We start from the raw sequence: 13,720 nt of genomic DNA on the forward strand, positions 1-13,720 counted from the left end.
ATTATTTGTATATACAACATAGTTGGGAAGGGCATTCCAATCAGTTGCTGTTCGAGAAAAAAAAGAAGCAGAGAAGGTAGTTGTGTGTGAGCGCGGTTTTAAAAACTTGGAGTGGATGACGAGCGGGTTGCGATGTTCTTGCGGGTGGAATGATGTATGGCACACGATTAAGTGAACTGTGGAAAAACTTATGAAAGACCAACGCTGGCTATCTTACGGCGGTGCGAGAAAGACTCTAACTCAGATTTCTCTTTTAAAGATGATATGCTTACGTCATATGAGTAGGATGAATGAATGTATCTTACTGCACGATTTTGGAAGCGCTCAAGTGCGTTAATGAGATATTTTTTATATGGTTTCCAGATTGGTGATGCATATTAGATTTTAGGCCTGATAAGTGATTTGTACGCCACAAGTCTGACATCCTGAGGCGCATGACGCAAGTGGCGCCTCATAAAGCCGAGTGTTTTGTTCGCCGATGATACTATGCTGTTGATATGCGTGCCCAGTTAAGGTCACAGGAAATAAATACGCCTAGGTACTTGAATGATTTTACTGTTTCAATCCGATTGTTGGCTATTGTGTAAGAAGGCAAGAAGGGTGTACGACTACGAGTAAATGATATATGTTTACATTTTTTGGGATTAGGAGTCATTGGCCAATGGGCACACCAAGACTGTACATGGTTGAGATTTTGTTGCAAATTGTCTCCATCAGTGTCATTGTTAATGGCATGATAAAGCACGCAGTCATCAGCAAACATCCAAATTTTGCAAGTTACATCAAGGGGTAAGTCATTGATGTATATTAAAAATAAAAGTGGTCCAAGAACAGACCCCTGAGGGACACCTGATGATACCGGAAGGTTGACGGAGGACTGGCCGTTGATAGTAACGAATTGCTCGCGGTTAGAAGGTTGACGGAGGACTGGCCGTTGATAGTAACGAATTGCTCGCGGTTAGTGAGGAACTTTTCTAGCCATTTTAATACATCCATGTCTAAATTCAAGAAAGAAAGTTTATGTAATAAGTGACGGTGAGGGACTTTGTCAAAAACTTTTTCATAGTAGAGGAAGATAGCATCAGTTTGTTTATTACAGTCAAGATTCGCATGAAGGTCATGAAGGAAAAGAGCTAGTTGGGTCCCGCAAGAAGAGCCCTTACAAAATCCATGCTGTGCAGGATGAAAAAAATTGTTGGCGTCTGAATGGTCCATGATGAGTGAGTAAATGACGTGCTCCATTACCTTACATGAAAGACTTGTTAAGGAGATGGGGTGATAATTTAGTGGGTTGTTCCTGTTGCCTCCCTTGTAGATAGGAATGACCTTTCCTACTTTCCACTCATAAGGGATGCAACCTGCTGAAAGTGACTGAGAAAATAAGAGACACAAAAATGCAGCTGAGATATGCTTAGTATTTTTTAACAGTTTCGAGTTAATACCATCGACACCGGTGGATGAAGATAGTTTGAGGTTATCAATTACTTTGGAGACACCATCTACAGAGATTGTGATGGCCAGCATTACAGGTACTATGTTACTAGACATTAATGGTATGGGAGAACTAGTATCTTTAGTAAAAACTGAGGCGAAGGCATTGTTGAACAACATGGCACAGTTGGTATCAGTCATGATATCTCCAGAATCGTCAGCAAGAGTTATGGCGCGAGTTTGAGGGGGGTTTATTACTTCCCAGAATTTCTTGGGGTTGTCTCTGAGTATTTTCGGTAGATCGATGTTAAAAAAAAAGTATGCTTGGCGCTGCGAACAGCAGATAAGTACATTTTTTTCGGCAGAATAATACTTTTCCCATGTGTTAGCATTTGTACTTTGCTTGGCAGATCGAAAAAAGTCTTTTTTTTTTCTTATTTTCTAGGCGCTTTACATGGTTAGTGAACCATGGGTTCCGATGGTTTAGACGGAAGGTAATTTTCGGTATGTGTTTGTCAGCTAACATTAATTTTAGCTTTAAACAGCGCCCAATTTGTGCGAGTGGTTCGCTCGTAAAATGTAAATTGAAAGTTTGGTAGAAAGGCAGTCAGTTCGTCATTAATGGCTTCGAAGTTTCCTTTATCGTATAGGCTGATAGTTTTGCGATATGTTGCATTTGGTGGTGCGGAAAAGAAAAAGGTAGCGTGAATAACTTTCTGGTCGCTGATAGCAGGAAGGAAGGTTAATGATGATAAGCTGTCTATCACTCAATGAACTAAGGGCGTGATCACTGTTTAGAGTGCACATTTGGTTATGCCTCACACAATCGGCCTAGGCCACGTCAACTTTGTCAGCTGGGAGCAGGTGGTTGATTGCACCGCACGCAATTCGTCTAGGCCATGCCAACTTCATCAGCCATGCGAAGTCGGCGTGGCCTAGGCCAATCGCGCACAGCGCAACCGAACATGCGCTCTGAACAACAATCCCTGATCGTGCTCTAATCGTGGTGCAGTAAATACTCACTCGAAGCTTCACACAAAGTATTTATTGATTTGGCTGAAACTACTGCAGCAATGTAACCTCCTCTTATTGGCAGCCGTGTGCGATCCACAAGCAATAGGCCAGTGCCTTCTATTGCGCCGCAGTAGCAGCGTAGAAGGGCCAAAGTAGCTACAGCCCCAGTTGAAGTCGGGAGCGGAGCAACATCAGTGCTTGCGGCATAAACTTCGGCAGTGTTGCCATTTGTTGGGCATGTTGGTAAGCTGAAAGCATATTTAGCGCCAGCAAACAGGGACGGAAGGGATTGTGGTGTCGTCTCCCTTCTGTCCTTGTTTGCTGGCGCTAAATATGCTTTTGGCAGTGTCTTCGTTTGGCTGCTACTTCTGCTGCGATCGTCACGTCCGTCAATCAGAGCGTTTTGAAACATTGTCAATAACAAAGGAAGAACAGGGGGAAAGAGGGAGATGCCAATAACAAAGTATTGAGTGGCGTCTGCCAATCTGTGTATGAGTGAGCCCAGTGAGTGCGCACTGTCCCAAGTCTTTGTTGATGCAAACTGCCAGTCCTCGCGAAGTGCGTCAGGTACAGAGTACGGCATCAAGGCATGTCAACGACGCGGGCAAGTGCACCGTTGACCTTGCCAACTAGCCAAGCCGCCGTGTGTGTACACAGCTACATTCGAATGGCACCCTCGGCGCGATCGATGTGTGCAGCTATAGTGTGCAGCAGTCGAAACGCCCATCACGACACTGCTATCTTCGAGGGTGTTGCGCAAAGCTAACCGCCTGTCAATAGAGTGCACATGGTCTGGAGTGGCGGAGTTCTATATGTCCATTTTGTGTCCAACTCCCTTCGAAATAAAAAATTAGAAATGCAAGTAATTTTCCAGGTGATATAGAAAGTGTTCGTATCCACAATTCAATATTTCCGTGTTCGATACATCGAGGTTGGACTGTAGGAATACAGATGGCATGTGACGTCACATTTCAGTACTCACAGCTGGACGACTGCCAGGTAGAGGAGGAACCAATGATTGAGTATTATGTATTTCTCATCATTGTAGCTGCGCTGTGTTGTTTCCCCGCGTGTTGCCTTTGTTATTGCGTGATGGCTAGTGCGAAGTGGCAGAATCTGCCATTGACCGTGAAGTTTAATATCATTGAGTCAAGCAGGACAAGAATACAATCCAAAGCGTGCCAGTTTCCACGTTCCCAGTGACAACAGTGAAAAGTCTTTTAACGAGTGCAGCCAAGTCTTCGCCAGTTTTGACGAAGGTTCGGGTGAGTTTTCAGTATTTTCAGAAGCTGTTGACGGGCCAACGGTTCCCAAGTTTGTGTACACATAGATGGTGCTACAACCACGGGAGAGCTTGCGAACGAGGACTTCATCACCGACATCATGAATCAGGACATGCAACAGGGGAGATAACTCCTGTGCCCAGCTGCTTTAAGATAATCCATATGACCGCCCTGTTTCAGTGCTGCTGCGCTAACATGGAAGGCTGCAGCCTTCAAGCTACAATGGGAAACATGTGCCCGCTCAGGCAACAAATATGCTGAAAAAAAAAAACATTTGAGACTATTTCGTGTTACAGTAAGCCGACAGTAGTACGAGTGTCACACAGCGTACTTTCAAACGTGACTTAGCCTGATCGCAATCAAATTTTTTGGTAGTGATTGGCTCGTTTGCTCAAGCTACGGGAGGGAACCACTCTCAGTCGGGAATTTTGATCCTGATCGGGCTCTATCACGACTGAAAGTGGCCGTGTGACACAGGTATGAGTGCATTTCATGAAAAACGTGCTGTTACAAATTGTATGTGTTCTAATGTCCAATTTAAAAATTCTACATCGAATTACACTGTACAGTCACCGATCGTTCATTCGGATTTCACGGGGACTGCAGAAATGTCCGAATAAACAGGTGTCCGAAAAAGCAAGCAGATTAAGAAAAAAAAAAATCCTTTATTTCCACACACTTATTTGGGCACAGCCGTAGGCTTGAAGAAATCGTGAATGCGCCATTGCACGCTGTTCCGTTTACGTGCAATCTCAGAATCTCAGCCTGAATCTCAGAGAGGGTTGTAAGGTCAATATAGGTGGCTAAAAGCACAGTCACTGTTTGTACATGCTCCGCATGTGATGGCAGCGTAGCACATGGTGCGTCATCTTCCGACCCGGAGTCATCGTTCGGCGCTGCAGCAGAAACCTGACGAGTGATCTCACCGTCGTCGAGTTCTGCACGTCAGTACAGCAGTGTCAGCATCTGTGAAACTATCAAATGAGACAGTTTCACAGTTTCAACACCGCCCGATGATGCTCTCGCATCATCGGGCGGTGTTGCAATTATATAATTCAAAAAAGCATAGCCTGTCAACGTTTGCAGCTACGAATAGCCCTTGAGGCAGTGGCGGTTCGCGTTATTCTGCTAAACAAACTTATCACTATTTGCTCACTTTATATACCCCCACATTATAAACTAAGCAAACATGAATTTCAGTCCTTTATTGATGAATTGCCAGAACCCTATGTTGTTCTTGGCGATTTCAATGCACATAACTACCTGTGGGGCGACCCTCGTATAGATGCGCGAGGACGTCTTGTCGAACAGTTCCTTCTTTCTTCTGGTGCTTGTTTGTTGAATAAAAAGGAACACACATATTACTCTCTTGCAAACAGAACCTATTCTTCCATAGACCTTAGCATAGTCTCCCCGTCTTTACTGCCTGAACTTGAATGGGAAGTTACCGACAACCCTTATGGCAGCGACCACTTCCCTATACTGCTAAGATCACCTAAAGAAAACGAGTATCCACCACACGCTCCTAGGTGGAAGATTGAGACAGCTGACTGGGAGAAATTTCGATCTCTTACTAGTATATCATGGGCTGACATGTCTTTGCTAGGAATTGATGCTGCAGTGGAGTTTTTCACAGCCTTCATAATAGATGCCGCATATAAATGCATATCACAAGTAAATGGGTTGGCATGTAAACGGCGTGTCCCGTGGTGGAACGACGATTGTAGGATCGCTCGTAAGAAACAAAACAAAGCGTGGGGGTTGCTACGCGCCTCTCCCACTGCGGAAAATCTTAGTAACTTTAAAAAAGCAAAATCCGTAGGCAGGAGAACGCGCCGACAGGCCAGAAGAGAGAGTTGGCAGAAGTTTTTATCGGGTATCAACACGTATACAGATGAGGCCAAAGTCTGGAACAAGGTAAATAGCATAAGAGGGCGACAAATATACTCCCTCCCTTTGGTAAACACACAAGGTGATACCCTGCAAGACCAGGCTGATGGTCTGGGTGAACACTTCGAGCGCGTGTCCAGCTCCACTGACTATTCGGAGAACTTTGTTAAATATAAAGCTATAGAAGAACTCAAGCCTCTGAATCTGAAATGCACGCCAAATGATCTTTATAATCGCCCTTTTACCATTGCTGAACTTAGGGCTTCCTTATCAGCATGTCGAAGCTCTGCACCGGGCCCCTATAGAATCATGTATGATATGATTAAGCACCTACACTCCGACACACAAATCACGCTACTAACACTTCTCAATAATATCTGGGCTGCTGGTTATCTTCCATCAAAATGGAAGGAGGCTATTGTAATCCCTGTTTTAAAGCATGGTAAAGACACTTCATTGCTTAATAGCTACCGACCTATAGCGCTTGCGAGCTGTCTCTCTAAGCTCTTTGAAAAAATGATCAATTGCCGTCTCGTACATCTCCTAGAGTCCAGTAAAATGCTCGACCCATTTCAATGTGGTTTTCGGGAAGGGCGATCTACAGCCGACCATCTTGTGCGCATCGAAGCGAGCATTTGCGATGCCTTCGTGCACAAGCAATCTTTCTTATCTGTGTTTCTGGATATGGAAAAAGCGTACGACATAACCTGGCGGTACGGAATCCTGCGCGATCTTTCCGCTCTAGGTACCCGCGGCAATATGTTAAATATTATAGAGAGCTACCTAGGGAACCGTACATTTCGAGTGAAAATTGGTCCTGCACTGTCGCGTACATTCATACAGGAAACTGGGGTACCCCAGGGTGGCGTACTCAGCTGCACGCTCTTTGTCGTAAAGATGAACACGCTTCGTGCATCTTTACCACCAGCTATTTTCTATTTCGTCTACGTAGACGATATACAAATAGGTTTCAAATCCTGCAACCTCACAGTCTGCGAGAGACAGGTACAGCATGGTTTGAACAAGGTGTCATAGTGGTGGGCAGAGAAAAATGGATTTAAAATCAATCCTCACAAGAGTTCTTGTGTTCTGTTTACAAGAAAGAGAGGCCTGGTTCCGGATCCTTGCTTAGAACTGTGTGGACAACAGATACCTGTAAACAAAGAACACAAATTTCTGGGTGTTATACTTGACAATAGACTCACTTTCATCCCACACATTAAACATCTTAAAGAAAAATCTCTGAAAACAATGAACCTAATGAAACTTCTATCCCATGCTTTGTGGGGTAGTGACAGGAAGTGCTTAATTAATTTCTATAAGAGCCTGATTCGTTCACGATTAGATTATGGTGCCGTGATCTATCATTCTGCCGCCCCGAGCGCGCTAAAGATGCTAGACGCTGTTCACCATCTAGGTATCCGTTTAGCCACGGGCGCTTTCAGAACAAGCCCGATTGAACGCTTATATGCCGAATCGAATGAATGGTTTCTCCACCTACAGAGATCATACATCAGCTTTACATATCTCCTTAAAGTACGCTCTAATCCTGAACATCCATGTTTTGATACCATTACCGATACGACGTGCGCTACACTTTTCAGTAATCGTCCCTCCATAAGACATCCTTTCTCGCTGCGTGTGAAGGAGCTTAGCGATGAAATGCATATCCCATTCCTCAAGCATCGCTTAATGCACCTAACCAAGCTCTTACCTCCTTGGGAGTGGCAGGTGATACAATGTGACATATCCTTTATAAAAGTTACAAAGCACACTCCTGAGGCCGAAATCAGAATGCATTTCCTAGAACTTCAGTACCAACACTCCTGCGCAGAGTTCTACACAGACGCTTCGAAGTCAAATGCCGGGGTATCCTATGCAGCCGTCGGCCCATCCTTCTCGGAATCCGGTGTACTGCATCCGGAAACAAGCATCTTTACGGCAGAGGCCTACGCATTACTCTCTGCTGTGAAGCATATAAGAAGATCAAAACTTCCAAAAGCAGCGATCTATACAGACTCACTAAGCGTCGTGAAGGCCCTAATGTCACTCTACAAACATAAAAATCCTGTATTCAATGAACTGTATTCGGTATTGTGTAAAGCGTACTCATCTAACCAGAATATCATAATATGCTGGGTCCCTGGCCATAGGGGAATCGAAGGTAACATTCTCGCGGACAAGATGGCCACGTCAATCACATCGCAAGCTGTTAACCCTACCGTTGATGTGCCTGTCACAGATCTGAGGCCTTTCCTACGAAATAAACTGCGAAATCACTGGCAGTGCACGTGGGACGCGCAAACAAATAACAAACTGCACGTTATAAAGCCCCAGTTAGGTTTTTGGCCTTCCCCAACAAAATCTCGGCGAATAGATGTCCTATTCTGTCGCCTCAGAATAGGACACACATTTGGCACCCATAATTATCTGCTTACTGGAAGTGAACCTCCAACCTGTGGTAGATGCGGGGAGAGGCTGACCGTGCTCCACGTCCTTCTGGAGTGTCGGGAAGCCGAATCTGAAAGAATGAGACATTTTTCCTTAGCATACAGGCAGCACATTCCTCTTCATCCTGTAATGTTCCTCGGTCCAGAACCGTTTTTTAATACAGACACAGTCCTAGGTTTCCTAAGAGATGTGGTCTTACATGTTATTAGTTCCATGCATTCGTAGCGCTTCCTCACTTTAGAGGATGCCGCTGCGATAATTGTTTTGCATAGCACATGCCTCCAGGCCCTTGTGTTTCAAGGGCTCTAAGGAGGCAGTAGTGCTCTAGGATATTTTACAATCAGATATATTTTACCTATCATATCATTCTTTTTAAATACATCTATATGTTCATAGTACAAGTCATACGTCATCGCCATAATTTCGTTATACAGATTTTATGCACTTTGGAGCGTATATTTTAAGCGCCTTTACAGCCACGTCACACCAATTTCATAGTAACCATAATTACACTACAAGCACACTACCACAGACATGGTGCTCTTTGGTCATACCTGGCCCTTGCGCCATAAAACCCCATACATAATCATCATCATCAAAGAAACAAATCGACTGCTGGATTGTCTTGACATGGCTTACTAAGCTGAGACCGGAACTGCTGTAGCCACGAACCAGGCAGAAACGATGATGATCAGTGGCGATTTTGAGTATCGCCACTTTGTGGGGCAGCAAGGAGGCTCCATTCAAAACAAAAATGGCGTTCAGCAAGTCGAACCATGCACCGGTAGTATACTAGAATAGGGGCAGTGTGTTCAGATGACGGAACGCGCCATGCACTGCATTGAAGCCGGGAGCATAGACAGGTCCCGGATGTATGCAGCGGCCCTGCAGTCGCACGGGCTGTACGGACGCGTTCCCCATGTGTTGAGGCCGGTTGCAGCGTGCTTGCTTGCTCTGAAGGACTCTGAAGGAATTCCTCGAGTTTCTGTTTCGTTAGGAGTCACATGCAAAAGGACTTCGCAGCTTTTTGAGCCAGTCGACGGCAGATGGGCTCCGTGTTACAGGGTGCAGCACTTTGGCTCTGTTAGAATACTTGGAAGGAGCGGGTTTCAAATATTGACATCTAGACTAAGCCAATATAAGTTGGAGAACTTCTTGTGAGGTAGTCGTGCAGATCCAACGATTACCCAATGCCGTCTCAATTTTTTATTGTTGTGAAGTGCCTGTCTTTTTATAACTTGGCGAATGCAATGCAAACAGGGAACACAGAGGTCAGTAACGATTTGGTATCGCTACTTCACTCACCTGATGCGCATCACGACTGCTGCGCTGGCAAGGGAAAGCAAGTGCTGTGTACATTAACGAGCATCTCACCTGAAAAAGCAAGCAGATACTTGGTGCTGCAACAGCAAAAAAGAGGCAGGTGTAGTGGAAGCACGTATGCACCAAAGACGCGAAAGTCTTCGCATGTCTAGAAGATGGCTCCCCTGTGCTTCGGCTCATCAGCCTCGATGACGTACACTCATGACAAACAATGCTGAAGAGCCGTGATAAGCCTTTCAGAGCAATCTCTTTCAATCCTAAGCTAATGTCTTTTCTTGTTGCGCCAAGATGGCTGTTGCGCCGAAAAACTTAAAAACACTGCAAAACAACTCCCCAGCCTTCCTTCATATTAATGCGCGATCATTGGAAAATAAGCATGGTGATATAGATTTGCTCATTGATTCTACTTGTGTTCACTTTGACGCCATAATGGTCTCGGAAAATTGGTACTCACGACTAAACGTTCCGTTTACGCATACTGGTTGTGAAACCTTCGCGCTTAACCGTCCGCAATGACAGGGTGGTGGTGTGTTGCTGTTGGTTAGTCGCTCTCACGACATGCAAATTCTGGTGGAATTCGCTGTCTGAAATGATAATTTTGAAATATTAACGTTGCAAAATGGCTCCAGGATTATATCAGTGGTCTATCGGCCTCCTAATGCTTGGTGTCAGGCTTTTCTTGGTTTTTTTTAGGAAATGTTAGAATTTGTGTCCTAACACAAGTATGTACTATTTCTCAGCATTGACCTGAACATAGATTTGCTATCTGTTTCCAGCATTAGTAGTGATTTTCAGTCAATTCTCACATCTAGTGGATTTAAAAACGTTATAAATGAACCAACCCACATCACTGATAGAACATTGAGTCTATTTGATCTGTTTATCACAAATGCAGACTGTGAAATTGTCAATTGGAACACTTATGTGCAATATTAGCAACCATTTTCGTGTCTTTGCTTTTATTTCTGATGGAAATGAAGGAAAGTGTGAACGTAGCAGTCCTGTGCATACGCAGGATATTACAGATCATTCCCTTCATGCCTTTCGAATAGAAGTTCAGATTCATGATTGGAGTCACATTCTATCGTGTACCGACGCAGATAGCATGTACGAAGCATTCATTGTGAATTTTAAAGGTATATACAAAAAGCATTTTCCAGATATCATAATCAGAAAATGTAAAAAATCTCGAAAACCTTGGATAAAGACTTCCTATTACAAGCAGACAAATTTAATACCGCACGTACTGGGAATTTGTGAAAACTAAAGACATTGACAAACTTAAGGCTTTCAAGGTGTTTAGAAATAAGCTCAATGCTACACTAAACACCGCAAAAGAAGAGTATTACCAAGCATATTTTAACGATGTGGTGAGCAACTCTGCTCTGTTCTGGAAGCGACTAAATACTCTTATAAAACAGATCAATGTTTCTAATGTTAACAGCATGCTGGTGAACAACTGCGTTTTCCGTGCAGCAGATATTTAAAATGTTTTGAATGATATTTTCATAGCTGTTGGAGAGCCTACAAGTTGCAACAGAACAAGCACACCCTCGATTCATAAAACAGCACAATTTTCTGGTAGTATGGTGTTTTTTCCAAGTGAGAATGAAGTTAAAAATGTGTTTATAGCCTAAAAAATTCCAAGTCACGTGATGTAAATGATGTGCAAGCTAGGCCATTCAAACTTGTTATAGACATAATTGCGCCCATTTTAGTTGAGATCTACAATTTATGCTTAGAAAAGAGCTGCTTTCCGAAGGAAATGCAGATTGCAAAAGTGGTAGCAATCCACAAAGGTGGAAATAAAAACAACCCAAATAATTTTAGGTCAATTTCCATTTTACCTGTCTTTCCGAAGGGCTTAGAAAAAATCCTACACAATCAGTCGTATGGTTTCTTAAGAAACACACCCTCATCTCGATATCACAGTATGGTTTTCTCAAATGCAAATCAACGGAATTGGCTTTACTAACACAAAAATAATTTATAGCTACGGCATTTGATGCAAAAGAACTGGTCTTGGGTGTATATTTAGATTTCACAAAAGCATCTGATACTGTTCATCATATTACACTTTTAGCTGAGCTTGAACAACACGGAGTACGTGGACACGCAAACGAGTTTTTGTCTTTGTATCTGCAAAATCGGTCTCGGTACGTTTGCCACAATCATTCAAACTCAAAAATAAAACCTATTCCACATGGTGTGCCACAAAGGAGCATTCTCGGACCACTTCTTTTCATTGTTTAAATGAATGATCTTTTTTCGACCGCTGAAAAAAATCAAATGGATAGGCTATGCAGACGATACCACCATTTTTTTCAGGGGCACAAATCCGGACACTTGTCAGTTATGCAAACATTGTGCTCCAGGATATCACAAACTGGTGTGATAGAAACTATTCAAGAATTACTGCTAAAAAAAAACGCAAGTGATCATGTTTCGACCAAAGCATAAGGTCCTAAATCTTGAAGAGAGGTTGTATTTAGAAAGTGAAGAAATTAACATTTCAAGCGACGTTCAAACACTATAGGAGTTATATTTTCAGAAAATCTGCTTTGGAGCAAACGTGGAATCTCTTTGCGGAAAGCTAAACAGAATAACGGGATTGTTACATAGACACCAACATCTCTTGCCTACCACTGTGAAACGAACTGTATATAACTCACTTTTTCTTTCTACACTAAATTATTGTCACCTAGTCTGGGCAACAACATCAAAACAAAACATTGCTAAACTAAAATGATGTCAAAAACGAGCAATTCGTGCTGTAGCTAATCTTTCCTCCAAAGAACACATGTCTAAATATTTTTACGAATACAAAATAATGCCGGTTGAATTCATTTACTAATTTTGTCTAGCATTCATGTACAGAACAATGTTGAGAAGGGGAAATGTTGATTATGTAAATTTGTTTAACCTGAATTGTCGCGAAATTCCCTATAACATGACGCATGCCGACATTTGGTTAACAAGCGTTTGTTGTACTAATTACGGACAGCAACCTGTATCCTACCGCATTGCTGATCTACTGAACACCATAACTACAAGTGGATTAAACCCGGATACTATGTGTCCTCTTTCTTTTTTCACTTATTTTCTTTCGCAAAATCCTGCTGTGTGATTCCTGTACTTGTATTTGATTATTGTATACATATTAGTATGTATATTGGTATTAGTACATATTAGTATTAGTGTATGTATATATGTATGTATGCACGTATGCGTATGTCGTCTATGTATATAAAGTTTGATGCGTCTGATGTATTCAATTTTGTTGTCATTTTCTTTTTAGCTGCATTGTCACAGCTTATTTTCTGAAATTATTTCGTATACATGTACCTCTCTTCATCTTTTTTTGTTCTGCACAAAAAAAAAAAAGAATCAGTTTACTGCCTGCACGTCCATGTTATCATTTCTTTCTTTCTTCGCCTTTCCTGTAAAGTGCCTAGACTTATGTTGTTATGTAGCTATATTAGTGCTGCACACTGTCGAATTGTACCATAGGGGGCCAGGCTTAGTCAAGCTGCAGTAATGCAACTTTTTCCCGCCACCCTCTTTCTTTCTTTTTTCAGAGATGAAATAAAATTTTGATTTGATTTGTTCGAATCCCAGCCTCGGCAGTCGCATTTCGATAGGGGCGAAATTCACAAATGCCTGTGTCCCATGCATTGGGGGGCACGTTAAAGATCCCCTGGTGGTCATAATTAACCCGGAGTCCCCAGTTACGGCATGCCTCCTAATTAAATCGTGATTTTGTCACCTAAAACTAAATTCAAATCAATACAATTCAATTGCACAAAATCTGTAAGGATTAAATTTTGGGGTAAATTTTCTGATATTTGGTAATCCAATTCAATATGCAATACTTTATTTTATTTTGTTTGTCATTTTGTTTGAAATCTACTATTGAAATCTACAACTAATTTTAATGTAATCGTGGATGGAAATGTAGCTGGAATTTTTTTTTTTTTTTTTATTGGAGGATTTAGCTTTGGACCACAGTTGCATATGAGGCTTTATTTGATGCATGCTCGGACTGCCCTTGACTCGCAGGGATGCTGCTGGCCGCTTGGCTACCCACCCGGAGTTCAATCCGCACACGCTGCATGTCCCAGAAGCTGTCAAGGACAAACTGACACCGGTAGGGAGCATTTTGTTCAAGAGCTGTGGTGCTTCAGTGGGTGTCATTGCTGAGAGCGGGCTGTCCTTAAGGGCGGTCACATATTCTAAAACTTCTGTTCAATTTTTATCCTATATAGCTAAAATTTTTAGGTAAAATATATTTTGGCCTTCGAAAGTATATTGATATGTACTTGTTTATC

The 13,720-nt window shown here is 42.6% G+C and overlaps 1 protein-coding gene across 1 annotated transcript in view; it reads left to right on the top strand.

The window, feature by feature from the left end:
- LOC142580213 (DNA mismatch repair protein Msh6-like) overlaps window positions 1–13,720 on the top strand; it is a 745,039-nt gene that overhangs the window by 202,024 nt on the left and 529,295 nt on the right. The window contains exon 8 of the mRNA XM_075691108.1: window positions 13,452–13,539. Coding sequence (XP_075547223.1) covers window positions 13,452–13,539 — 88 coding nt within the window. The remainder of the gene's footprint in view (window positions 1–13,451; window positions 13,540–13,720) is intronic.

This window comes from Dermacentor variabilis, chromosome 4 (assembly GCF_050947875.1).
Source record: "Dermacentor variabilis isolate Ectoservices chromosome 4, ASM5094787v1, whole genome shotgun sequence".
NCBI classification, from domain to species: domain Eukaryota; kingdom Metazoa; phylum Arthropoda; class Arachnida; order Ixodida; family Ixodidae; genus Dermacentor; species Dermacentor variabilis.